General features: G+C 43.4%; 1 protein-coding gene and 1 long non-coding RNA gene across 2 annotated transcripts in view; one reads left to right on the top strand and one right to left on the bottom strand.

Annotated features, from left to right (window-relative positions):
* The window catches only part of LOC116570287 (lateral signaling target protein 2 homolog), a 63,331-nt gene extending 60,292 nt beyond the window's left edge, over positions 1-3,039 (top strand). The window contains exon 2 of the mRNA XM_032307116.1: positions 2,403-3,039. Within this exon, the coding sequence (XP_032163007.1) occupies positions 2,403-2,760 (358 nt within the window). The 3' untranslated portion in view covers positions 2,761-3,039. The remainder of the gene's footprint in view (positions 1-2,402) is intronic.
* A 5,794-nt stretch (positions 3,040-8,833) lies between these two features.
* Positions 8,834-11,419, bottom strand: LOC116570292. The gene is made up of 3 exons (XR_004277375.1): positions 11,276-11,419; positions 9,305-9,392; positions 8,834-9,054 (listed from the first exon to the last, which is right to left on the bottom strand). It is a non-coding gene; the product is annotated as an uncharacterized LOC116570292 (long non-coding RNA).
* Positions 11,420-13,843: the final 2,424 nt, after the last annotated feature.

Below are 13,843 nucleotides of genomic sequence, written 5' to 3'. Positions count from 1 at the left end.
CTAATTCTTTCAGCTTCGTTATATGCATAGATCATCTTTTAAGAGGTATGAAAATGAAACAGATATAATGTTTATATGCTTGCCTTCTTACTCAGCTCTAGGACTTTCAAGAAAATAAGAAATCACGTTCATGATATATGTATTAACTCTTTAGAACAGAAAACTATTTTCCAATGAACAGATACATAAAGACCAAATTATTTGATCGGTGCTTTGTTTTCTTTTTTTAATTTTGATTGAAAGTTATGTCACTAGGAGGCATAATCTCTTTTCAGATATCACAATATAATGCTGTATGGTCTTTGGAGGAAAATATTTGAGGGATGGTCATCTAGCTATCTAAAGCAATGCTGAAACTGCCCCGATACATAAATCCATTGGAGGAAAAGAGTAATCATCAGAAGTAGCATCAAGGAGACATTTCAGGATAGTCAAGAGGTTGTGAGATTCAGAGTCCCAGTTCACTTGTACCTGATACAGCACGGTGGTTAAGAGCACAGATAGGCAGCTGGATATGAAGCCCAGCTTTGTTACTTACAGTGATAAGTATGTAGCATTGTAACCTTTAACAAACTATTCAAATGCTCTGTGGTTCAGTTTTCCCTTTGAAAAATGGGGTAAGAGTAATATCTACCTTATATGATCGTGAAGACTCAGTAGATGTAAAGCGCATGGGACAGTACTTGGTACAAAGTAAACTTTCATTCAATATGAGCAGTAACTAGTATTATAGCTATGTGACCATGGAAAGTTCACTCCCATAGATCTCATTCCCTCCCTGTGTAAGTGGAGGTTATCATAATTATATTGCCATATTATGGTGAAAATCAAATAAGACAAGGGACAGAAGGTGAAGTGTAAACATCACCTTGCAAATGTAAGAAAATTATTTTCCTGCTATGTATACGATAGTTTTTTCTCCCCTCCATGGAAGGTATTTCCTCTTTGTCCCAGGGCCTCAGGTGTCCTCGTTGTACACTGGCCTTTCTGGTGTCCAAAGGGGTACCCTCTTGCTCTAGGCCATTGGTCCTTTCCATCTACCGCCAGCCTGTGGTCAGAACTAGGGTGCCGGCCATGACTACTTTGCCTCACCATCTTATCACTTCAGTTGATTGGCACTTCTTGTGTCCACCTCCAACATGGATACCTAACCCTTCCTCTGCTCCATGTTCATATTTGCCATCCTCAATCATGTCACCATCATTTCTGCCCAGTCATAGCCTCCTATAATCCTGCTTCCATGCTTGTCTGATCTAATCTATTTCATCTCCCCAGTACAGATGTAGAAATCCTTCAGAAATGTAATTCTAATATGTCACTTCCCAGCTCAAAATCCAACAATGGCTTCCCATTCTCATATCCCTTCCCAGGACATAGTCCTCAAAAGTCCCCTGCCTACTTTTCCAATTTTATCACACATCATTCCAAGAGCAACTTGAATACACTAAGCTCTTCCCTGCCTCAGGACCTTTGTACTTGCTGTTCCATCCCCCAACTCTTTAAATAACTGACTTCTTTGCATCCTTTATATCTCAACTCAAATTTTACCTCCTGGTCAAGATGGCAAAGGAGTAGCAGACTGAGATGACATCAGGCAGCAGGAGATCAGCTAGATAGTTTGTCAAACCATTCCGAACACCTATATATCCAACAGGAGATAAGAGAAGAGCAGCAATTCTAGAAACAGAAAATCAACCACTTTCCAAAAGGTAGGACCTGCAGAGAAGTGAATCAAATTTTAGATTTGAGAGGCCTTAGAGAGGTCTTTCCTAACCATCCCCAAATGTCCGTTTTTATAGCATCCACCTCTTAGAATTGCCCTGAAGATTAAATAAGAAATGCCTTTAGAACACCACTTGGCACAGAAATGCTCACTGAAAGTTGTAAATCATCATCACCACCATCATTGTCATCATCATTATCCTCTACCATAGTAGCCCATTAAACCGCATGGAAAACACTAACAACGGTGTGAGATTGTGATGTGTTTGCTTCCACTTCATCTGATTGTTACTTCCATGATGTATAGACCTTGTCGGTTTTACTTCCTGGTGCCCTCACCTCCCGGTAAACCACCGGTCAGAGAGCAAGTGTTCAAATATTTGTTGAAGGAATGAATGGAAGTGAGTGTCTCTTGCGGTCAAAGGGGTCAAACAGCAGAAACCACACAAAGACCTAGGGCAGTCTCACCTTTGGGGCAGCTGCACATCTGGCTCCGGGCACGAGCCCTGCGCATGCTCCAAGGGAGCGTTCCCTCCCTCTCCCACCCACTCCTTCCCCCCCCCCCCCCCACGTATCCCTCCCTGTTTGTATTCAACACACCCTTGCTTGGGCGAGAAAAGCAAAAGACCCACAAAACTCTTTTCTTTATCCTCTTTCCAAAAAAATGGGCCAATTCACAGCTGCAATCTTTGGGAGAATTTCCTGCCTGGGAGTCTGGAAACTGCCAAGAGTGAAAAGCCGCAGCCAGCCAGCGAGGCCTCTGTTGTCGTTGGCCCAAACAACAACAAAAACAGCCACCACCACCACCATCACCACAACAAAACAGGCCACGTGTGCTCGAGCACACACAAACACGCCCACAGAACCAACCAAACGGACAAGGCTTCAAGGAGAAGCTTCTGGGCTGCACGTTCCGGCGGCAAGGCCTGTCCCTTGGCACGGGGCCACGGCAGCCCAGTTCCCAGCCCCCCACCATCTGTCATCAGCGCTCTGCCTACTGTAAGTGTGCCGACACAGTACACGGAGGCTAACAAGTAGCAAATGGAGGGGAAGAACAAACAAAGCCACCACAGTCAGCGGGAGAAGGTGGCTACGGTTTTGACACAAACTGACAAAAAGCCGGGAAATTTAAACTGAAAGTTTGCCCTAAAGACCTTCAGCTGTGAGGGCTGGGCTGGGGGGAGGGGGTACGCAGAGAGGGGGGCCGGCAGGCTGCAGAGGCTGGTGAGCCGGAGCTAACCAGGCCGGCTTTTCCCCAGACCCTGTGAACATGAGACGTTGTGTAGAATCCATTCCCACAGTGCGTGGATTGCCCAGGAAGGCTTTCTCTTACAAGAAAAAGGGAATCTTTTAAAAAAAAAAAGCAAAACTTTTTTCTAGTAAAGTTTCCAAAGGAAACATTTAATGAGGACATCAGGTGTCATGTAATGCAGATTATGAAATTCTTTATCAAATCATCATTCGAATTAATAATTATCTAATGATTAAAATTAAGAAGAAGTTGTAACCTATTGCAATTATAAATAATCTGTCAAGTTAGGAGAAATTGTCCTTGCTTTGCTGTTCACAAGTTGTAGTGTAGTTTCATGTTCTCATTCGAGAGACCTCTGGGGGAAAAAGATCAGGGTATGTGTCATTTTCCACCGTGGATAACAAAAACTCTTTTTTTATAAACTGATTTGTCTTTTGGAAACTGCAGCAGCAAGAGAATTCAAGCCAGCTGAGATGCCTACAAAAATGTGCCTACATTTTTGCTTGAGTGGTGTGGATTCTGTTTGCACTTGGATGGATGATTGTCTTCGAGTTTTCATTCCTTGTCATTAAATGCAAAGGCTCTTTCTCTTAAAAATCTTTAAAAAAAAGAGTGATCCAGGCTACCAGGCATGTTATGACAATTCCAGAAGCTTGACATGATTCTCCCTACATCATAGATAAAGGCACTGAGGCCCAGAGGGTTTTCCATGATCCCAAGGTGAAATGGTGAACCTCAGAGGTCTTTGGACTTGAGACCCTACCATCCTTCTGTCTCAGACAATAAGATTCTGCTAAGCGGCTGATTTCCCTTTGCCCTTGTAGTTCTTGCCAAAAAACAACAAATACTGTAAATTATAATTCCCGCTTTTCAAAAAATATTAATTAAGCAACAAAATTGCAGTGAGTTTTAACCAAGGTAGCCAGAAACAAACCAGCTTTCATTCTCTTCCCGCATCAGTTAAGTATTAGTATTTGATCGCTCTTTAATAGTTGATTACTGAAAAATAAACTCTGAAAAAGAAGTTTGAACCCCTAAACAATTCTGATTGACGGCATAATCGCTTGGCTCATTATCCCTAATCGACAGAGTATACATATATTTACAAATAAAAACACACACCAGATGTATTTTCATCCACAAGGTGATGCTGTCAACTAAAATAGGGAATGTGCACCAGTGTTGAGCATCCATCATTTTTAAGACACATTCACCACTGAATCGCCCACTTCATGATCTGCGTATGAAAGCCTGAATGCGTACAGGTGGCTGTGATATCACCATGTTTACAAAGAAGGGTGAAATGCTTGGCACAGCACCAGCTCTAAAGTCAGGAGACTTAGCTTTGAGTGCAGGCTCTGCCGTTTTCTAGCATATACTTTCATGTTTCAGTGAGTTCATCTGTAAAATGGGAATGATAATAGCATCTTCAGAATTATTTCAAGTAGTAAATGAGATCATGGATATGAAAATATTGTATAAACAGTAACTTACTAACATAGTTCTCCTTCTTTCCATATTTTTGCATTCCTTAAAATGTCCTTCTGTTTCTCCCAGACTTATCAGTATTTTATTTATCTTTTTAAAGGTTTTGTTTATTTATCTGAGAGAGAGAAAGAGAGAAAGAGAGAGAGAATGAGCATGGGAGAGAGGGAGAGGGAGAGGGATAAGCAGACTCTCCACTGAGCAGGGAACGCAACACAGGGCTCAGTTCCAGGACCCCGAGATCATGCCCTGAGTCAAAGGCACTTAACCAACTGAGCCACCCCCAGATACCCCCTTATCAGTGTTTTAAAAGGAGACATGACAATTTTTAATTTCTACCTTCTTTTCAGAAGGTGAAAGTCAGTTCGAAGGTGGGCCTGTATCTGAGGCCAACCTGACATTACATCAAGAGCCCGTGTTTGAGTTTCTCCTGTGAAGAGAGAAGTACATAGAAATAGCTTTTATTTCCCTTTCCTGTAGAATATAACAGAACCTTCAAAAATCTTATGCAAAGCTCTTCTAAGAGCAGAGTAAGTGAAATGAATTTCCAAACCATGCTTTACACATGTCTGCGAGTGACCAAAATAAGTTAATACCTTGTATCAATGTCCATGATATTCATTCATTCATGTGTTCATTAAACAACTATATTGAGTGTCCACTCTGTATAGGGCAGTTGGCCAAGTGCTAGGACGGTAGCAGGAAACACACAGACTCAATGGGGACAAGCGATAGAGTCCTGTAAGGAGAGTTTCTTACTGTGAAAAGAGAGAACTTGTGTTTTTAGAAGTGTTTTCAAATTTTTAGAATGTTTTTGAACTTTTAGAAGATTCCATTCTTGTCAAAGAGTCATAAAATGAGAGCCTAGGAATCTGGGTCCCTTCTTGACTTCACCAACATTCACGGCCTTGAACAAGTCACCTTCTGGCTTTGGGCAGCTTCTATACTTTCCTGACATGTAAGGGTTTTCAATCTCCTCTTGCTTTGTTTGCTGAGTTAGTAGTACTACTTCACCAAGAATATTTCACGAAGGATTAAATAATTTAAGAAAAGCAAGTGTTCTCCTCTTCTGAAGTGTGTCTTTATCAACTAGAATGTCAGGGCAGGGAGCTAGACAAGGATTTAATCCAACAGGGGACTTTGGATAGATACAGCAAACTGGACTTAAATGGAAAACAGCTTCCCAAACCCTTTACTAGGCTGAAGGCTCCATAGGGACAAGGATGAGGGAAGCCATACCCACCACTGTCCCCCTCCCACCAGTCCCTAAAATGGTGCTGGCCCATGATAGATATCCACAAGTATTTGGGGAATGAACACATGAATGAACCAACTTATCATGATAAATAGTATCACAACAGAAAATAATTGCCATAAAATAAAATAGCAGCTCAGATAACTCTTCCCAATGCTTTGTCAAACCTTTCAAAGCTCCCCTTAAGAGAAGACCGTGATTCTACACGGCTGCACTTGCCCACTGTGGCAAAGCCGAGGTCTGTGCCCGAACAAGCTGATTGCTCCCTGATGCTGGAGAGGATCTCCAAACCCCTCAACCGTATCCATTCATGAATTAAAAGACTGGAGTAGAATTAAAACAGCACTTTCCGGAAGTCTGAGATCTTGGATTCTGATCCTGGCTTTTCCCTAGATAGCCATGTGGCTTTGAACAAATCCTCTACTTCTCATGACCTGAGTTTTCTCATCTGTAAACAAGAGGTTTAGATTTCTAAGGCTCCTTCCAGGCATAGGAATTTAGGAAGAAAGTGGAAAATTATGCACATGTGGGCATTTCTAAAGTAAAGCTTCACCATCCAAAATGCCTCTGTTACTTTATTAACTCCATTCCTGTTTTGAGCTTGGAAAATTGGCAAAGTGAGTGCAACTGTTTCAGAAGTTAATGTTGTATTAGATCAACATAGCAAATAGACACTTGCCTAGAGAGTAATACTTTTTGCCAGAAATGGGTTGGCTCTGAAAAACATTGCCCTGAAAAGCCCTATCCAGCTCTGTTTCCTCATACCTCTTCCTTCCCACAACTCAACCTTCCCCCAAAGACCAAGAGACAGGGGTTAGAGGAACAAAGCCGGAGGAGTCTCTCATTATGGGACTCAACATTGAGTCACTTCTGCTAATAGTTCAACCATGACCTGGTATGTCAGTTTGGGTAATTAATCTTTAGCCTTGATCCTAGCTCCTGAGTCTGGGAAAAATTGGAATGATTTATTCATGCATTCATTCCCAACTACTTATTGAGTCCCTAGGGAGTACCGTTCCCCTTCAACTCATTTTTGACTCGTGTAGTGGACCCCTCCCCCTCTCACCCCATGCCACCATGCTGTCCTCACTCACCCACCTATTGCTTAACTCACTTCCTTAAACGACACCCCTCCTGCTAGCTGTTTCTCAAGAGGAGACTCTGGCTGCTTATAATTGACCTGGTCCAGAATGTCTAGAACCATCAAAATTTCCAAGACCTGGCTAATATAATTTCTTTGGACCAGGTGAGTTAGGGCTGCCACCTGCAGGGAAAGGCAAGGGAAACTGATCAGAGCTCCAATAGGTATCTCGCCACAGACTAAGGATCATGATTGCATTTCTTCAGAGATTATAGACTGACTGCCTGCTCACCATGGCTAGGATTCATTACCTGGAATGTAACTATTATGATCCTGCGATAAAGAGACGGGCATGTTATGGTTTTCTAACTGGCATTAGTATTATGAGCCTGTAGGATTCCTGGAGCCATTAGAACCTTGATCCTACTAGAACCCTCACCATCACCACTATCAAGAATTAGAGCCCAAACCCTGAACTCTAGTCCAGTAACTGATACCCTACTCTCCATCCTTGCTTCCTAGCTCTGTGCTCATCCATCAGAAACCCTGTTACGATGTTCTTAGGTTCCTGGTTCTATTTGCTCCTGTTTCCTCTATTATCTGTTACCGTGTTCAGGGGCTGCCAGTGGAAGTTAAGCTAAAACTGGTGAGTGTCATACCCATGGTGATAGAGAGCTCACATGGGTAGTGACCCGCCCTTGTTCAACCAAGGAGGTCAAGAAGCCGTCTATCTGGGTGAAATGAAGTCTTATGGAAGGATGTTCAGCTGGGACTATAATGCCCATCATAAAGTCCAGAGGGCAAGGCAAGTGTAGAAACAGAATGAGCACTGAGGTTAGCAGCAGGATGGCTCCAAAGCAAAAGAGGGCAAGCATCAATAAACAATTCAGAGTAAGTGGCTGAGAACTAAAACTGTGGACTGAGTGAAAGATGTCCTCTTAAGGAGCTATCAGGTACATACTTTTTGTACCTGAGAAGCTTGCAGGAGGCCATGGGGGCTAGAGATGCATATGCTCTGGGCCTTACTTTTATGCTGGACTGAACTTCTTGGTATCATCTGTGCATATGGCCCAGCCTCAGACAGGAACCCACCCAGGCTCCCAAATCCCACTGCAGTTTATTACCGTGAGCCAGACTAAATCTTCCCTTATTTCATGTGGATAATGTGTTTGTTCCGAAATTGTTTCACTTTCTATGAAATGCAATTCAAAATAATGATTAGAAACTTTAAGTTTGTTGAGACTCTGTGTATATAGATTGGTTTTGCAGGAAGTGGGGAAGTATTTTCAGCTAACAATGCACGTTAGAGAAACTGACTTAATTTCATAGGCTTGTTCTAAGTGAGCAATAGGGAACTCAAAGATCATTTGCCTCCTACCATCTACAAATGAGGGACCGGGGTGGGGGTGAAGGGGTGGCAAAAGAAAAAAAAAAAAGCTTACACCTTGCCCCAGATCACACAGGTAGCAGGTGTTGGTGTTGAGTGTTTATTTCTAACAGCTCCATCATGGGAAGCAAATGGCCTGACAGTCTTGTTTCTCTGGTCTGCCTGGGCAAACTGGCCAGGGGTCTTTGTTTCCAGGGAAGTTTGTGCAAAAGGTGTATCCTCCAGGCCCAAACATAGTCTGACTCTGCAAGATCCAAGGGGGATGGGCCACACAGAAAACCACATCAGCCCAGAAGGTTGCACCTCCATAGAGATCCATCACAGCCCCAGGTGCCTCTTGGTCAACCAGAGTCCCTGAACCTCTGCCAAGAGGCCACACCCCAAAGAGACAGCAACCTCGCTACCCACATACAGCCATGACATAAAGCGGGTGAAATGATACAGCTTGGTTGAGCGGCTTTGCCAGTTTGTACCTTAACTTTCTCTAGGCTTTGGTTTCTTCTTCCAGCCCCTCAGCTGCATAGAACCATAATGCAATTTTGTAGAAACTAAGCAAAAAGGAATACATTAGTCTAGTTGCTTGGAACTGCCGCCAAAGGAACAGTATCTTCGACTGATTGCCAGCCAAGTCCCTTATGAGATTGTGTAGACTCTTACAGAATTGCTCAGGGAGCGAAACAAAGAGGAAGAGAAAAAGAAGGGTCGTGCTTATTATAATTTATAGTACGTGGTTATGGGAAGCGTCTTATGTTACCAGAAAGCTGGTGTCTGGGGTTTTCCTCTTCCCCAAAGGAGCTGAAAATGGGAAGGGAGGAGGGAGAGTTATCTTACCAACTTTTTGCAGCCAAAATCATGAGGGCCAAAATTCCTTCCTAGAAATGTCAGTGGCAAGATTCAGACAATGACCACCAGTTCAACAACTACCCACCCCCATCATTAAATCATCCCTGCCCTTTAACAGTAACGTCACTCCAGCCACCGCCACCACCACCACCACCACCACCCCCACCGCCCCGAGGAGCAGAAAGTCTCAGAACCTCTTGCCTTGAGAGCCATTCTGACTGAGGAGGCATCGTGGAAGGAAACCCCTGTGTTAAATATTTGCCTAGAGGATTAGAGCACCTTGGCTGCTGGGTTTCTGACGAGTTTTATTCTCCTTGTTCTTCATCTTAGAGAGTGATGGGGTTACAAGCGCTCCAGTTGAAACTACCTGCGGGGAAGGAAAACAAATGGGACGGTGTGTTAACCAGTCCTCTCCAAGCGTTATGACTTCTACTAACCTCCGTGGGTTGCATTCTCTCATTAAATCAGTGTCTTAGCCAAACAGAAGGTAATGCCAGGAGTCGTGGTGTTCATCAATAATGGCTTCATTCCTGCTCTCCTCTCTCTATGGGTTCCGTGACCCAGAAGCCTGAGGCAAGCTAATGGCTATTCCTGAAGAGATTGCCTTGACTGCAGGAAGCCTCTCGAATTCATCTTTGACTCCCTGTTCTACCGCCTAGTTCATGGTACACAGTGCTGCATGAATGTCACTGTGAAACAGAAGGGAGAGGAAGGCTGACCACTTCTCTTTGCTTGTTAGCGCAACAACTCACAAGCTAGAAAGTAACATGTTGTCTAACCCAGACCCCCAGCATATACGCATACAGGTTGTGTCTACCAAACTGATCCTAAGTAATGAGCGTTGCTGTGTGACACGGTTGCTCTGGAGAAAGAAAACCAAGGGAAAAAAGATGCCGACTCTGTACAGGCAAATATCGTCACAAGGAAGATGTACCGATGAGTATCTTAATACTGAGCTATGGGCTTCCAGGTGGCCTGACTGACTCACCTAATTGCCTACTCCCCAATGATGACCTTGCTGCCAAAGTTTCCATCCACAGGACCTTCACTGAGTCCAGTCCATGCCTCTCAGACACGGGGCCCTCATTACCTACATGAAGCACCTTCTAGAGCAAATACGAGATTATCCCAATTCCCTACCCCCTAGCTTTCACCCAAGAAAACAAAAGGTCAAAGATTGATATAATTATCTTATTTAAAGATACCTTTGAACCCATTCTTATGTTCTTTTATAGATTTCTAGATGTTAGCTTTTGTTAATAAATATTTGATGCATGTCAACTCCTTTGACACACCTGTGGTGATATGGTGCGTCTCAAGGACCCCGTAAGTAAAAGTCTGCCCTTAACAGTCTTCCCCGTTTCCATCTTCCTTCTACCCAGCTTGTGAGCCTGGGCTCTGCTTTCCAGTTCTGGCCTGCTTCCTACCCCTTGGAATATTTGATAGATTATTGTCATTTCCCTAACTCCAATTTCAGCACTTCCTAAAAATTTTGGCTCAGACTCACTTTCCAATTCTTTTGCTCCTGTGGCTTTCGGTGTGACTCTTTTCTCCCCAGACCTGCCCCCCTTCCCCTCACCCTCTGCACACCCCTGGACCCATGCACGCAGAACCCGAACCTAATCACCAGTGGGGGCAGGTACCCCGGGAGCCTCAGGTGACCTCAATGCAGCAGAGTTTGGACTCTGAAGATGCCACAGGACAACTGCTCTTTCAGATTCCATATTCAAATCTCAGGAGTGAAGGGGACTTTGAAAGCTCATCCATGCCTCCGCCTCTGATTACACCAAAATATTAGCCATTAAGGAAAGATTAGCATTCCATGGCGTCCTCGGGGATCTCTGAAGTGGATTCCTTCGCCTCTCTTAGTAATGCATTCCAGAGGCTCATCGCACTCAGAGAGATTTTCCTCATGCCGAACCTAAATCCTGCTGGAAGCAATTTAAACCAGTCCCCTTTGGCCCGTCTTTGTGTGGAAAAAGAGGAAAGCTCTTTGCCACTGCCCTCGCAGGTCCCTTCACGGATTCCTGGGCTCCCACAGGCGCTGCGTTTACTGATTGAAATGAGAGCAAAGCCGGGGCTGGGCAGCGGGAGAAGGAGAGAGAGGTCACCGCCAGACGCTGGCCTTCCGCTCTCTGGTCAAGCTCTCAGAAGAAGCACCGAGGGCTCGAGGCCCCGGGTTTAACCCAGCTCTGGCTTCTCATTTTCCTCGGTTAAGTCTCGGTCCCCTTTCACCGCCTCGTGACCTACTTTCATCTCCAGAGCTGTGCTCCCCTTGAAGCGTGGAGATAACGTGCAGCCCGGCGCAGGGTGAGGCAGCCCGGCCGCCCGACCGCTCTGACCTTTTCCTTCATCTCCTGAGTAACGTGAGGGACGGAATAAAGACGATCAGGTTTTCTGCTGGCCAAACCTGCTTTTCTTTCCTGGCGAAAGGACACTGGGAGACAAAGTATATTCTTCCACCCAAGACAGTAAATAAAAGAAAGAATGCTGTGGGTGTAGAGGACGTTTAGAACATTTCATTTTTGTAATTGTGCATTCTGAGCTCAGAGCCACCACAAAAGACCAGTCTTTGGAAATGGAGGGGGTTTGTGGTTGTATCTTGGGGCTTGCTGGCCGGCCAGGATTCTGTTTCCATTTTTCCCATTAGTCCTCGAGTTCTAGCCGAGGCCCCCAAGATCCTGGGGCATCTGACCCGAGGCGCCTGCCAACATTTTCCCATGAGCACTGGAATGTGTCTTGGCTGGGCCCATGTCTTTGCAAGGTGTTTATAAAGTTGCTTGATCCTTTTTTCCACCTGGTTTGCTTCCTGGACCCGAAGGTTTAGGGACGACGGTGTCCTGCTGGGGAACAAAGAAGGGAAACTAATTTGCACCCTACTCTCTCCTCCCTGAGCCTCTTCGGTAGAACTTTCGATTTTTAAAACTCTCTTGCTCTCTTCATCTTTGTTTCCTTTTTCTCTTTTTCTCCTCTTTGGTGTCTCTGTTTACACAGTGTAGAGATTGGGAAGATTGGGGTAGTTTTCCAGCTGCTTATGCACAAGCGTAATTGAGTCATTTATTTTTAGTGATGTCAAGACTTCGAGAACAGATATAAAAGGAACATTGCACACTGACTAACTGAAATGTAAGAGAGTCCTCATTTGGAGGATGAAGACACAGTGGATGTGATTATTTTCAAATTGGAGGCTCTTCACTCCTCATTTCAAAACCAGATTTGGAACACGATTTGTTTTATTTTCAGCTGGGAGGGTCTCCAGTCCCAAGCGAAATTCTAGGCCCTTCCAGGGTTGAGGGTTAGCTGGCAGCTCGCTTATGGAGGAGCCGCCCACCATGCCTGTCATCTCCTCCTCCTTTAAACAAGAGGGCCCTACCTGGATTATTTCCTGGATGGAAAAGATGAGGCTTAAACTAAGCACCTGTGAGACATCCTGAAATCCTACTAGGGATAGGTCACTGGAGTATCATCTGTCATTTAAAACAAAACAAACAAATAGACGCAACAGCTGTGTGTTTGATGACCAGCACGTTCCATGTATTTCGAGTTCTCTTTTCCTATGCACTTACATTTATTTTGGGTGTAAGTCAAACTTGGAACTGGAGAAGTCTCACTTGTTCTTTGCATAGCTGTCACCAAGTACGAATGGTATCGACACAGACCTTCTTTACTCTACCTTTATTCTCCTGTTCTCCTCCCACAACCTCTCCCTCTAAAAAGATAGAAGACAGCTCTTCAGTTGGCACAATATAAAGCAGGATATTTGAAAATAAACATCTAATTCACGAAACTAGTTAATACTGAGGGCACATTATACTCTAGACATTATTCCAAGTATCGTACGTATCAGAAAGATATGTACTACCCCAATTCATAGGAGAAGAAGGAGATGAACAAAGATGTTGAATAATCTCTGGGTTGTGCTATGAACCCAGAGAGCCCAGCTCCTGTGTCTCTTTGCTTGTATTCCCAGTACTATATGCTTCTCACAGCAGTGGGCATGCAAATGAGAGAAACATATGCAAGATAGATGGCAAAGAGGTATTCCTTTTATTATATAAATAACTCTGGCCAAACAATAAGGAAAAAAGCCACATACTTCAGTAGAAAAATGGGCAAAGGACAACCAGGGACAACTCACACATATAAAAATCTCCACATGGCTGATACATTTTTAAAATATTAAATCATGTTAAAATCAATGAAATATAAATTCAAAGAATGGTATATCCTTTTTTCCTATTAGAGAAATTAAGATTCTAAGGGAAAAAAAGACTACTCAGTGTTGACAATGGTGTGTCAGAACAGCCACCCTCAAACACAGCTGGTGGGGGGTACAATTGTGGCAATACTTATGGAAAGCAAATTTTAAGCATTAATGAAAGTCCTTGAAATAGGTTTAGTAATTCCACTCCTGGATATTTATTCTAAGTAAACAAAAAGGAACACAAGCCTTCATGTATAAAGATATCAATTTCAGCATAAAATAATAACACATCTTTATTAGAGAATACCAAACCATTATCAAAAATCATGCTCTTAAGGAAAAGTATAAAAATCAAAAATCTCATACTATATTATTAGTTAAAAAGGGAGTTTATATAACAGCATGTACAACTGGTTGTAACATTATGAAAGGGTATCTATGCATAAAAGAAACCCGGGAAGACCAGAAAGCTAAGTGTTGTGTCTAAGGATGAAACTACTCATATTCTTTCTTTTACATTCTTCATTAATGAAAATGCATTATTTTATCATCAAAAAAATTTGTAAATTGTAGCATTGGCGTAAATATAGGAGAAAAGAGATGTGTGCAAATAT

The sequence above is a fragment of the Mustela erminea genome, chromosome 12 (assembly GCF_009829155.1).
Source record: "Mustela erminea isolate mMusErm1 chromosome 12, mMusErm1.Pri, whole genome shotgun sequence".
NCBI classification, from domain to species: Eukaryota; Metazoa; Chordata; class Mammalia; order Carnivora; family Mustelidae; genus Mustela; species Mustela erminea.
The sequence above is the reverse complement of the archived record's forward strand: the minus strand, read 5'-3'. Positions and strand labels throughout refer to the sequence as shown.